General features: G+C 39.5%; 1 protein-coding gene and 1 pseudogene across 1 annotated transcript; one reads left to right on the top strand and one right to left on the bottom strand.

Moving 5' to 3' along the window:
* Positions 1-543: 543 nt before the first annotated feature.
* LOC137977067 (uncharacterized) lies at positions 544-1975 on the bottom strand. The gene is made up of 3 exons (XM_068824359.1): positions 1900-1975; positions 1659-1796; positions 544-665 (listed from the first exon to the last, which is right to left on the bottom strand). The coding sequence occupies exons 1-3, from the start codon at positions 1973-1975 to the stop codon at positions 544-546; spliced, it is 336 nt and encodes a 111-aa protein (XP_068680460.1).
* A 3222-nt stretch (positions 1976-5197) lies between these two features.
* LOC137977066 (uncharacterized) lies at positions 5198-10645 on the top strand (annotated as a pseudogene).
* Positions 10646-14781: the final 4136 nt, after the last annotated feature.

Here is a 14781-nt window from a genome sequence, read left to right as displayed (position 1 = left end):
ATTATTGCATCATTGAGCATGCAGCCATAAGTCAACAAAACCCAGGCCCATGGTCAATAAAATGTTTGCAAATCACCACATTAACCTGACTTTGGCACCATTTCTGAACAAGGAAATTATCCTAGTTAATTTCTTGCCTTCAAGTAACATACCTAAAATGTATGTTTATGGTCTCCCAACAGGCAAGACTCAAATGTTGTCAACAAAACCCAGGCCCATGATCAATAAAATGTGTGCAAATCACCACAAGGTTCATTTGTTGAGGTTGAATATGAATGTTTTCAAGGCTTGACATGCTGGTTTTCTTTTATGTAATGAATAAGCTTTACAGTGTACCTTTACTACTATTGTTCCCGTTCTGGGCGAAATAAAGTGAAAAACATGGAATTCACAGCGTTTGGTTCTCCTTCAATTGTTTAATAAATCAAGCTTTTGAACAACTACGAGCTAGAATAGTATGGACACTCCACGGACACTCAAAATCATTGAAAAGTCGGAAAATAAGTATGGGGCAAACGATCCGCCTTCCTTGAAGTATTTTTTTTATTTCTTTGATTTTTTTCGTTGTGCTGTTGACCGCTTATCCCTCCTTTTCCTTTTCTGATTCTGCTCTTCCTTTCTGTCTTTGCGCCCTTCATCTTCACTGGTTTCATCTTTTGCATGATCTTGGGTGAAAAATTAATACATAAACAAACGGATAAATTACTGATTTACTTTAAATGCTTGTTGTTGAACATACACTGTATGTTATTCAATAATACATACGTCTCAGCGAGACAGATTTTCTTGGAAATTGTTTTTGTTGGGTAAAACAGCTGGAACATGACCCAAGCATGCTCTTTGTTTGGAACTCAATTGGGCCATGGTTGGTTATTTTTGTTTAGGATTTTGAGGTGCAATATAAATAGTCTCAAGTGCTCCTTTTTTAATATTGTGTTGCCGTACCCCATACAATAATAGTAATGCAAATTTGTCCATATTTTTAGCGGAATGATTAACACAGCTAGCACATTCAACTAATTATTATATTTTAGTCCCACTAAACACATGACTTGTCCAAACATTAACCTCATTTCCATTAATGAGCTTGGGAAATGGTACCTTGAAAGTTTGTGGGAAGGGGCCTGTTGTAATCCTTGCACTGACACCCACACGTCCAAGTCGTGTTGGATTCTGGGACGCCCCCACAATGAAGAGAAGCCCATTTTGGCGTGCAAAGGGCTGCATGCCGCATTGGCCCGTGGTTAGGCTAGGCTAAATTACATGTAGCATTGAAAGAACACAAAAGATTTATATAACGTGAAATTAAGGAAATATTTTAAATACAGCCTCGTATGTACATGTAGCCCATTTGAATAAGATTTATTTTTGTTACCTCAGCCTTTTACTTTCTTGCAGCTCTTCAGCTGGTTTTCCTTGCTGAACATGGGAAACTAACAGTTTCAACATATAGCTCATAATTACAGTTAATCAGGTTACCCATTAGCTGAACAGGCACCAAGTCAGCAAGTCAGTTTTTGATCTGTTTTCATTAAGTGAGAGCCACTTGATTGTAAATTCAAGTCTGTCAATGATGGCCTGTTTATTTGTACGGGACTCTAACCTAATTGTTGCCTTCTCTTATGTACATGTAGTACCTATGAAAGATGATTTTTTACCGTTGTCAGCAGGTGCAATAATTTCTTCTGGCCCTTTTGGTGCTGCTGACCCTGTTGCTGCTCCTGACTCTTTTGGTGCCTCTGACTTCTTTGGAAGGGCTGTTCCTTTTGCTGCTGACCCTTTAGCTGCTTCTGCTTCTGAAAATGGCACAACAACAGTTCCTTAAAACTCTATTGAGAACCTTGATTCAGACTAGGAGTTGCTTATTTTTATGCACTCGCAATGAAAGATCAATCATACTTTGTTGTTTTCCTTTGTCAGCATGTCCATGTTTTTGCTTTTCCTCTGGCTGGCCCTTTTGTGGCTGCACAGACATTTTGCTTGCTATTACATAATCATTATTTTGTTATTAGTATTTTGGTTTGACAAAGGAGTTTTATCTTGTACAGATTAACATTTACATGTAAGTTGGGTGGATCTTTAAAGGTCAAAGAGGATAGATTGAGTTATTTACCTGTTTTTTTTGTTTGTGTCTCCACAAAACTGGTTGTGTCTCTGTGGCTGCAATGTGGTGCATCGTGGAGATATTGGTGTTATCAAAAAATTAATAAAATCTGTGAATTGTTAATTAATTGTCCATTGGAAAGAAGTAGTGAAGGGTTGTGTTCATTTCTCATTTGCCATGGGAATGAATGCTATCTCAAATTTTATTTGTTACTAATTTTTAAAAATACAACCACACTTTTGAATTTACGGAACATGTTTCGATGTTTCAAACATTATCTTCAGCCATAGCGGGTGTAGCATTAAAACTTTTACAAGATAATTCGTATATGTATATAACTATCAATGCAATGATTCTTTGTAGATTAAATGTTCGTTACAAATAGGTAAAACTCAAACGAACCAACAATATTATAGAGAACACAACTGACACGATCAACTTGTTTGTTGAGTTCGAGTTTCAACTGCTCAATATTGAAGCTCTCCTTGATTTTGAGTTGATAGAATGAAGTAGCATTATCAATAATTTTGAAGCAAGAAGCATCACAATTATCGTGTCAAATTTTGGAAAAACTAAGATGCTTGAAAATTTGTATTTTATTTCCTTTTCTTGTTAACATGTAAATACATGAAATTACAATATGTTTAGATATGTATACGCTATAGTTTGGCTGGTACTGTATACACATTGAATCTGTTATAACTACATGTACAGTACCTAATACGGTGGCAGAGAGGGTATCCTGTTGGACCATGTAATTTCCGCAAAAGGAGACCTGCAACGAAACATGGAAGGAAAGTATGTCACTCTCGCTGGACAGGAATCATGTGTACCACATTCCCTCAAGCGTGCAACTTCCAACTCTTTTCCTTGAACAAAGCTGGGGATTTCGTGATGTCAATTTTATTCCCAAATATGGACAAAGATAAGATCGAAGTTGCATGCACAGGAAAATGCACAAGCTACATTAAATCCAAAAACCCTTGCTCTGAACGAACAAGTGAAAGGTTTGAATGTCATGGGCTTCTGATTCCAACTTATTGACATCAGTATAGACAATGTGTAAACATGATTCAAATTTGTGCTGTGGTAGATGGCTTTTGACAAGTTACACAGAGTCCTGAGGGTGTACATTTTCCTTAGGCCTAGAAGCAAGTTGAACCACAAGACAAAGACCCATAGGGTATCAGTAGAGTATTACCATGAAAGAAGGACCTCGTCCCAAGGGAATGAGGTGTTTCAGTCCATCCCAAGTGTCGATGCCAAACAAGGGCCTCGTCCCAAGGGAATCAGTTCAGACAATCCCAAGTGTCGATTCAAATAAGGGGCCACGTCCCTTGAGAATCAGTTTACTGTCCATCCCAAGTGTCGATGCCAAACAAGGGCCTCGTCCCAAGGGAATCAGTTTAGTCCATCCCAAGTGTCGATGCCAAATAAGGGGCCTTGTCCCAAGGGAATCAGTTCAGTCCATCCCAAGTGTTGATGCCAAACAAGGGCCTCGTCCCAAGGAAATCAGGTGTTTCAGTCCATCCCAAGTGTCGATGCCAAACAAGGGCCTCGTCCCAAGGGAATCAGTTCAGTCCATCCCAAGTGTCGATTCAAATAAGGGGCCTCGTCCCAAGGGAATCAATTCAGTCCATCCCAAGTGTTGATGCCAAACAAGGGCCTCGTCCCAAGGGAATCAGGTGTTTCAGTCCATCCCAAGTGTTGATGCCAAACAAGGGCCTCATCCCAAGGGAATCAGTTCGGTCCATCGCAAGATTGCAAGATCATTGGTTTTGCCAAGTTGTTAATAGTTTCAGAGTTTGTTAAAAAGTGAAACTTTGGTTGTTGTCCCTTCCTTTTGCATATAACTCAAGTTAATTATCCTAATTATCATGTAACAGTACTCTTTATAGAAAAAAAATGGAAAAGTTTCCTTTATTTTCTGACTATTGGTTTTAATTGGCATGAAATCCTTGCTTTGTTGTCAATTTTTTTCCCTGTTTTCCCGTTACTTCCCAAAAAAGAATGCCTTTTGAAATTAAGTAATGGTCCGGCTAAGAAGCAGGCAGCCCAGCGGCAAAAGTAATTAGAAGCTGCGAAATATTAATTTTTAACTTCACTCCAATCGAGGCATCTGATTGGCTAATATCGGAAAATGTCGAAAAAAGATGAGAAAAAAATGAAAAAAAAGCCTTTTTTGGATTTCTTCTTACCCATGCCCTTGATCTCTGTCTCTCGGCCAAATTTGGGCATTGTTCTATGCGCCAATCAGAAGTTAGAGACGAAAACGTGATGTATCACGCGCGACGCCATTTTGGATTGCGATCGAAGAGTTTCTTCCCTGGACATCTGAAGCAAAATTCTTCACCGTATGTTTATGTAATCTATATGTTACAGTCTATCGGAGTTTTTTCATTATACATAGTTCAATTTTATGGTATTAAATCGTCGGTAAATTATCTTAAATGCCTTTCAAGAAGCTTTGTTGTTGTCCGTATCACGCGGAATGGGGTCACGGAGATACGAGCATCAAGGAGCTGTTTCAAACAACTTACGCCGAAGAAAAGTTCTGTGCTAAAGGAAGGTTTAGTATCTCTGGGCACAAAGAACGAAAAAGGAAGATTTGTAGTTTCTGCTGGGACAGAATTAAGCTTCAAAGAAAATGCGAAACACTCGAGGTAAGCTGTAGTGAATTTTTAGAAATTCGCACCTATTGTTTTTCCAAATCTTGACCATGCCTAAAGTTTCTCCTGACTGTGAAAGACCAGTGTTTTCAGAATACTAAAGCTCGAAATACTTCATTGTTAGGCTGAGAGGGATGCACAAGAAGAGGAATCGCAGTTCTTTAACGATGATCCATATCAAAACGAGGATCAAAATCTCTTTGATGTTGATGTGGAGGCAGCATCGAACGAATTGCCAGCTTTGGACACTATAGCACTTCCTTAAGACAAAGCATGTCAGTGTCCTGAACAGACAAATCTTCGATTCAGCTACGAAGTACTTCAAGAACGGCGAAAACGAGACCTACGAAATGAAATCTTAGATAAAATAGAGAATCTTGTGGCAGACTACACTTCTGTCGGTGAGGTTGGAACTCATGCTATAATGAGAGACATTATTCAGTGTAAAAAGTTCCAGACCAATTATAAAGATTTGTTCCAAAGGCCTCCTGAAACTGGAAATGACGATAAATTTTTGAGATCATTAGCAAAAGATTACGTGGAATCCAAACACCAGGAAACCAGCAAGCTAATTCGTGCCCAGAGAGCAAAAGTTTCTCAGAAGTTGTTGATTGGCAGGAGTATGAAAGAAAGCAACTTGGAAGTAAATGGGGCAGACATTCAAGGAAAAAAGAGTAGGACGGAGATGGCGAAAGTTATTGGAAGAGTAAGCAAGTGCAGTGATGAACGTCGAAGACTTCTTTCAATTGTGGCATGGGACTTCAGCCAATCAGTACTGCAATCATATTTCCATTGCTCAAAAAGCACCATCACAGCTGCCAGAGTACATGCCATATTGTTTGGCAGGGGTGGTGTCCCTCAAGGTGGACTGAAGTTTACCAGGCAAGCTGTGAGTCCTGAAATAATTCAGGAATTTCAGGAGTTCCTTCATCAAGATGATATCTCCCGACCATCATCGTGCAGAAGTGTTCTTGTGGATGGAAAAGAGACAGGTGTTCGCTACTGGCAGTGTGACATCAAAGATGTCATTCAGCAATACCAGCTGAAATTTCCAAATGGTGTAAAGCGAAGTTACATTTATGCACATGTTCCAAAGAACTTTCGTTCAAACTCAATGCTTGCTGGTCTTTGTAACTTATGTGACGATTTTGGTCATTCTAACTTTGACTCTCTCCTGTGTCTCCTTGATGAGCTAAAGAATGAAGGAGTACTGGCTGATTCACACCCACAGCTTGTAAAAGTCTGCAGAGAATATCAAAAGTTTCTCAAAGTGAAATTTAGTAAGCAGGTACAAGTGCAATGTTTGCTACGTGTATGTTTGTAAATAATCACATACAACCTGTAGAGCTTATAAATGTAGCCTTGTAGGCTACAAATACCATTTTTCCGATAAATTCGCAGTGGCTTTGTTTTATCCTTTTTGGACTGAAAAATTTGTATTGATGTTCTTTGGTTCTCAGTACAGGATTGTACAGGGATGTGATTTTTGTAAGATGTAAATTTGGGCAAGGCAAAGTGCAAAGTTCATTTTTACGATGAATACAGAAATTCTTGCACGCTCGTTGGCTAATTTTTATTGTCAATGAGCAGACAGACACGTGAATCTATAACTTATATGTTGTGCCAATGAATGAGAGCGGACAATTTGACAATTTGTTATCGGAAAAATGGAAATTGATGTCAGTTTTTAATGTAGCTGCCCTGTTATTGACAATGAATCTCATCATAACATTGTCAAAGTATTCTACGGATCCACTCACCTATTGCCTTGTGGATCCACAGCTACTTTGACAATGTTATGACAAAATTCATGCTCAATAACAGGACAGATGCATAAAAAACTGACGTTAATTTGTGATGTGATGTCGCACCAAGTTTTTCTTGTGATTTGCAGCCCTGTACACATTACTGAAAAACAAAGCAAAGTTGCACATTATTTCTTGAACAATGTCCCATATCTATTAAGGAAAGCTACAGTGTATGATCTTGTGTATACAGTATGTTGGGAAAAAATCCCTAAATCTGTTCTTATGCTTTCTAAATAATCAGAAAAGTTACACATACAGTACATGGTCAGTAATTATGTACCTTTGGTACCTTTCTTTGTAGAATATACATTTAAGAAGTGGTCCATGAAGTACTAACAGATTTGCCTAATGTCGCTTCACTCCAATACTTATTTTGATTGTAGGTTGAGAGGCATTCCAGTTGTGCCGAACTGTGCCTTGACTATGCTCTTGGGGATTGTCAGTCACAACATGATCACCTTTCGCCAGCATTAGAAAAGTTCCATGAGTTGAGGCAACAAGTCACCGAGGGAGTGGAGAGGATTAATGATCAGCAGAAGAGGGACATACTTTTGAAGAACTGGAAGGAGGTCTCAACAAATCACAAAGAGTACCTTGCACATTTGATTCGCACTAAACATCAAGGGGGATACTACCAATATATCCTTGAAAACCTTGCACCAGGAGAAATTGTGGTCATAATCGATTACAAAATGAAAGTTGAACTTGGAATGAGAGTAAGAGAGAATCAGTGAGAATGGTACGGTAAAAGAGGAATCTCCCTTCATGGATTCTTTGTCATTGCTCAGGTAAACAATTTATCCATACCCATTTTGTTTCTTGATTCATTTATAAGCCATAACATTTTAGCATTGATTATCATTAGAAACAAATAGATTAGGCATTGGTCTGTAGAGACTTTAGTAAGCTAAATGACTACATGTACTTTCTGGACAGATGTGACAACACAGAGTACTTTGACTCTACATTGTATAGTTTGATAGGCTCAGTTTATTCATGATTAGGGACCATTGGCTGTACTTTGTTTATTTTCTTCATGACGAGACCTGTCTAATCATGTACAGGCTCTGTCAGTAGGTAGTAACCTAATTTGTGCATGTCAACTTGTTCAAGGATTGATACTTTTAATTTTAGTATACACTGTACCAGTATTCCTCAAATGCGGTGTCGGGTTTATTGCTGGACTCATTTTGAGTGAATAACTGTAAGTAAGCATTAGTCATTCTTCTTTTCCACACATGTGCATGTAGGTAGGAGAGGGTCTGCGAAATATTGAGGTTATTGACTTGTGGTCTGATGACACCAAACAAGATGCTTGGTTCACACAAAGTGCCCTGGACATTGGTTTCAAGTGGCTGGAATCAGTTTATCCAGGCTTTTCTGTATACCTGTTTTCAGGTAAGGGAAATAAAGTTTATTTTGTATGGAAATTAGCTTCTAGTGTGTTTTCTTAACAGGAAAACATGTGTCGTACACTTTTCATTTGTGAAGTTAAAATTGTCTAAAGTGGCATCATTCTTAAAATTGATCATAGAAATGATCCATTCCATTCAAAAAATTTCAACTTACATTTATGTACTTTGCTTTTGTTTTAGACAATGGTCCCCATTACCAACAGTGGAGTTCTGTGCTACCTTGCTGAAGTCAACAGTGTTTTCAATTTTACACTCAAGGAGAACAACAATTTTGAGGCAGGAGAGGGCAAGTCTAGGCTGGATTCCCATTTTGCCCACATCAGCCATAAAATTGTACGATGGGTGCGTTTAGGAAATGATTTGGAAAGTGGGGAACAAGTTGCAGATTTGATTAAGGTAATTGTTTGAATCTCAGTGAATTAAAGGAATGGGGAAAAGGCTACAAGTAACTTTTATCTAATTGGATTTTGTACTTAAAACATAAAATAAATGGATCACATGGTTGTTCAAAGGCACCTTTAACAGGTGATGTTTATAACAAACTTTCCATTGTCAGAAATATGAAATGCATTTATCAAAAACTATGAAATGCAATTACGGTAACAATGTTTTAGATTTTTCTGTTTGTTGTGCAAGTGTATATAACCTCTTGCAAGTCTGTAAGATGTTTAGTATGAAGCCTTTTTATACACCTAATCTATGTACTTTTTACACTTGAAATCTACGTAGTCTTAAATGCATTTTAGAGTAGACTTTTTAAAAATTTATTTGAATATTTATTGAAAATTTACTGAATCAGTAGCCGTTAAATTTTATCTTTATAGTTTTTAGTCAGGGAAGTTGTTTTTAGACAGGGTTAACCACATGATTCCCCTCTTCAGAGTGTTTTTGTATTTGTGCGGTAACTTCCTGAATAAATTGTTATGATACATTATGTTATGCTATGTTATGCTATGTTATGTTAGGTTATGGTATGGTATGTTAGGTTAGGTTTGATTAAGTTAGGTTAGGTTAGGTTAGGTGTTTAGACTATTTTTATACTCTCACAATATCCTAAATATCCTTGAGAAAATAAACTTCATTATAATTTTTTTCTTGCAGACGATGAAGAATGCATCCTGTAAGAAGTTGACGATTGATAGGTCTAAGGCTGAGAAAGTTGGGACACTGAAAGACATTTCCCTGTTTGGCAATTTCACATTTCCGGTCGAAGGTTCATTAAGTGATGGTATAATCTTAAGATCCTTGGCTGGCATGGGGCAGACAATAAGCAAGACAAAGGTTCAGCTTTCGCAAATCTCTGGACGTCAAGTTCCAATTGCAGGTGCAACTGGAGCCACAGTGGCAGATGATCACCCAGCACCTGAACCAAACTGTCCATCTCCTTTCTCAGGCTCCAGTCAAGAGACCTATGCTGTACGATTCATACAACATGCAGTGGAACCACCAGCAGCTGCTACTCTAATTCCACTGGAGGTTGACCAGCACTCCTCACAGCGACCAGAAATGGGGTATGCCTTAAAGCATAGTACAGGAAAAAGAACCACATTTAGCCAAGCCCAGAAAGATATAATGATTGAATTTTATAATAGACAAGCAGTAAACTGCATAAGAGCTGAACCAAAAGATGTGATAAAAGCAATGGAAGAAGCAGGCTTAGAAGTTCTCTCGGCCACCCAGATCAAGTCATGGTGGAGCAGCTACCACCGCAAGAACAAACAAACCACTGCTCAGGCTGGATTACTCTCTTCTGCTGCAACACCAAGTGTTCCAACTGCTGCACAATCAAGTATGGCTAGTGTTAGGACACCAGCTAGAGTGTCACCTGTTACAGTAACATTACCCACAGCGTCGCCTAATGTACAACTAGTCACATCATCTTCCAATGTAGCACATGCTACTCCATCAGCCAGTGTACCAAGTGCCACACAATCAGTTAGTGTACCAAGTGCCACACAATCTGCCAGTGTGCTACCATCCACTTCCCTGGCCAGTGTACCACCTTCTATACAGCCTGCCAGTATTTGTGGTCATCTCTCAGAATTCAACAAAGTGGTGACAGAGTGGTCATTTCATGAAGACTTCAGCCAGTCAACAATTGGTGGCAGGAATGGGAGTAATGCCTGTGCATTCATTTGTTTGTATTTTGGCCAAGTGGCATCAAAAGGTCTTCTGGTCCCAAAGCAAGGTTTGACATTGTCCAATGTTTGGAGAGAGGTCTTTGAGTGGGCAATAACATCTGGCAATGAATTACATGATGAGTTGTTTGACCATGAAGGCATAAATGTGAATGTAGACGAGGCTGTGGAAATTGCGGGAGAAGAATGTGGTGTGGCATACTTGGGACAACAAAAAGATTTCTTTGGTTCGCCAAAGGAATTACTTGCCGAACACTTAAATTCATTAGCACTTGGAGCTCAGAGAAGTTGCCATTTATTTTTCTCTTCTGAAAGGACAATGTTCCTTATGTGTGACAGTGGAACCTTGTACTTTGTGGACTCCCATTCCCATAAAGACAGTGGAGCCTTGATTGCAAGTGTCTCACCTGGAAATGGAGAGGCATTTGCAGAGTGGATTGACAAGATGATGAATTTTCATTGGCACTGCCCTCTCACCATTGGCTCAATGACTGAGGTTATCTACAACTGATGAAGCTACGGCCATGCAATAAGATATATTTTAGTTGTATTTATGCCTAGCATGATTGCCTGAGGTGGGAAAAAAGGGGGAGGTAGAAAATTATGCATTGTGAACAAAACATGCAACTGCTAGATTCACTTGCATTATTATTTTTGACTTGCAACCATAATATTTGTCAGTATTGAAATACTTGAAATAGTTAGGTAAATTTTGTACAGTTCAGTAATTATGCATAGTTAATGAATCATGCAAAGTGACTGAAATCATTTTTCTGATTTATTTTTTATTGTTTGAACTCTGAACAAAGGATATTTATTTTCACATAAGTAATAATTCTTTTCTTTTTTTTAAACTTAAAGGGCCCTAGTCCGCCACAACTTTGTTTCTGTTTACATGCGAGAGTTTGGCTAGTACATTTTCTTCAGAGGATGTCAAAAGAAAGGAAACCACTGTGGAACTTCAACAGATAATCACACACTTTCTGGAACACAACTTACAGTGAAGCAATAAGAATTCGCTTGACCATGCAAGATCAATAATTTCGATGGCGTCGAAAATGGAGGAGGCTGACTGGGGTCCTTTAACTGCCATGGAATAGTTTAGTTTTTGTTATGAAATGCTTGAATATGGGTGTAAATACATTATTTTTTTAGAATTTACAAAGTTGTTGGAAAAGGCAACAATTTCTTCAAACAATTTTGTCACCTTGGAGATGAAATCCCTCAGTCTTGGAATGTTGTAATTTTCTTCGTCAATCAAAGGTGAAACGTTTCGCACAGTTAACTGCATCTTACATGAAATTGATGTTGCGATTTTCAGAGAAAAACATCAGTACATTATGTTGAACATAGCATGACTGCAGCCTTTCTTTTTTATCCTAACCACCTCAGTAATCTCCCCTACCTTCCTACCAAATGACACTAGAGTTGTTCCATGGTCAAAGATCCCTGCTCCGCCCCCAACCCCACCCCCCTTCCCGTAGTTTCATATCACTAAAAAGCGGTGTGCAGTTTTGGAACAATTTTATTTTCGTCTTGCCTAGAAATAATCCGCTATAAAGACAACATAATCATTTTCATTAAAAACGGAACTTAACAGTCTGGAATATAAAATGTTAAAAACAGAATACTGACTCCACTGGACTGAGTAATATCATTTTACATGAATTACAACATCTCTGATCATGCATGCCAGAACAAAACGAATTTGGTTGTAAGAGACTTCAGGGACAGCTTCTTTAACTTCATTCAGGCGGTCTTTCAAAGATAACAATTGATGAAGTTGTGCAAATGACTCCTCGGTAATTTCAAGAAGCTCTGCCAAGCGGTCCGTGTCGATATCTTTACCAGCGGCGAATGCATCGATGGTATAAACCTCGGCGGTAGCCCTTCGTACCCTCAGTTCACAGGAGATTTCATGAAAATCTTTACCCTTTGAAAAGGCGTCCAAGGCTCTTAACTTGTTATTAGACAAGTTGATCTTTCCATACAGCTTCAGGAAACGACTTTTCTATGTAGGAAAAAATGGATGGATGTTCAATCACTAAATCGTGATCAAATAGTGGAGAATAATTATATGGTGGTGCGTGAAACACATCCACAACTTGATTGCAAGCAAATTGAACCGAAACAAGCACTTACAGAAGAAGCACTTTTCTTTGCCGATGACCCGGCCTCGGAGTTCTGGTCTAAAAACTTTCGTTTTCCTGATGAAGCCATGCTACAAAGGTAAGCAGATGACACAGTGCGGCAAAATATCACGTCCGCGTGGTTTGCGACTTTAGTCTGCAACGCGAGTAGTCTGTGTTCAATCAGAAATATGACAGCCCGAGCGGTATCTTTTTGATCGCATATCGCTGTCAGACGCCGTACTGCACGCATTGAGCTATAATCTTAGTTTTACGGCAAATGGCGCATAGAATCTTGACGATATTTACAAACATAGTTTTTGAACGCATAATGATTTGTTCTACGAAACAGAATCTAATTTTTTAGACGGCAAGTCGATTGCATTTTTCATTGAAATTCAAATTTCGCGGTTTTAGCTGCTTACACCAATGGGAACAGCCGAACTTAATTTGATTAAAAATGTTGGCACGTTTTAACTAACCGACGCTATTGCCGCGGGCTATTGTTTTTCTGCGTGCTTCTTAGCCGGACCATTACTTAATTGGCTTAAGCATAATTAGTATTTAATAATGCCAACATATCTTTCTGGAATGACTGTTATAATCATGTCACTTGGTGTGTACATTCTTGTGTGATTTTAAAGATGAATGCCGGTAATATGTGTGCAAGCAAAAACCTATTTTGGATGAGGCTCTCCCAAGGTAAATTCCCACAAGCGACATGGCCTAAGAAGTAGTGACAGCACTGAAAGTGAAATTGTGACAAACAACATCCTTTCGTTAAATTTCCAAAAGCAACGTAAAACGTTGACAAAGGACCCCCACGACACCATTTAAAATTCAGACAAGCACCAAGCCAGGGCCTCTTGAATGGTCATTGTTAAAGCAAATTAAGATCCAACTATTACATTATTTTGAGCTCTAAGTAGCATACTTCCCTTACCTCAGAGGCTAGTAGTGAAGAGGCCTCTTCCTTTTCCTGAAGATTGATAAATGGAGATGAAAGTTCTTAAGCAATGGGGCGATCACGTGCTGGGAATTAAAGGTGTGTTACTAGTAAGATGCATAGGAGGCGCGATAGCCTCATGGTTAGTGTGCTCGACTCTGGAGCAAGTGGTCCAGGTTCGGGTCCTGGCGGGGATATTGTGTTGTGTTCTTGGGCAAGACACTTTACTCCCACGGTGCCTCTCTTCACCCAGGTGTATAAATGGGTACCGGCGTAAGGCTGGGGGTAACCCTGCAATGGACTAGCATCCCATCCAGGGGGGAGTTAAAAATGCTCCTAGTCGCTTAATGCTACGGAAACCGGTGTGTTGGGTCATTGGCTCGGAAAGCGCTTACTAGTAAGATGCAAATGTAAGTTAAATGATGTGTTACAGCAACTCTATTATGTTATCATTGTGAACTGTTTATACTTACTCCTTGAGTTTTGTACTGTGTAGTTGGAGAACTTAATGTCAACTTACCCGCCTAGAAATGTGAACCACAGAGTTTCCTTCAATGTGGTCACTATGAAGGATCAACCTCCCTCCTGAGTGCAAAGTGAAATGGATGGGAAGTTCTTCTAGTGTCCCTGCCCAGTCATATACTTCCTAAGTAAACAAAACGATTTTTAAGTTACGGTAATTACTGAAAATATGTGTAAATAGTGAAAGAGCAGGGTTGGTGCAGTGGCGAGAGTTCTTTCCTTCATGGGGGAATGGGGAGGGTAGTTTCTACTACTCTTTAATGATGTAGCATCAAGTCATGTAACTATGTCATTGTTACGGAGCGTACATTCCTTGGAATGAGGGCAGTTGCTGTTTTCAGGTCCTCAATATTCAGTTTTCCAGAGATCCTTTTTAACTAGCCCAAGTGCTTCGTTCACTTTGGATACTGTTTGTGTTTTAAGGCCCCACAATCGTCGTAGAAAAGCCACTCACCCGACTTAAAGGCAATATCGCGCACTACGTCACAATACTTCATTAATTTGGGAGCATCCTGGGGCACCCTTTCTACATAAATTGCTACAAAAGTATTGAAGGCAGTTATCCACTGGGTAATGGTCTGCACCTTTTTAGAGGACTGCACGGGCTCTAGATGGAGATGGTTCTGTGAGGAAATAGTATTCTCCGGCGAGAGTGATAGTGCGAACTTTTCAGTCGGGGGCCCAACGCCTAACAGCGCCCCAAAGTCTCCATATTCGTTTTGCCAAATCTTGGCTTTGATCTTAGCACTCACGCGTGATCCCAGGGAAATGGCGATACTGGTAAATAATTGGCGGGACCCATCTTCGGTCCCAGACAAGGTGCAAGATTCAAGTGTACCTGAGACTCCCGTGAGCGCCGTTACCTCGTCGTCCACCGCCTGATCATTTGGGTGCACAATTGACGTGGAAGGAACTGGGGTTAACTCGTCATTGGTGCTGGAACGGCGATTCGCTAGGGCAGCATTCACGGCTTCAGTGACGGCCACAGAAATTGTAGTTGCCAGAGCCTCGACATTCGCTTGCATAAGCCCAGAGTCGTTATTGGCTTGA

This window comes from Montipora foliosa, chromosome 11, assembly GCF_036669935.1.
Source record: "Montipora foliosa isolate CH-2021 chromosome 11, ASM3666993v2, whole genome shotgun sequence".
Lineage (NCBI taxonomy): Eukaryota > Metazoa > Cnidaria > Anthozoa > Scleractinia > Acroporidae > Montipora > Montipora foliosa.
Note: the sequence above shows the minus strand (reverse complement) of the source record. Positions and strands in the feature narration are given on the sequence as shown.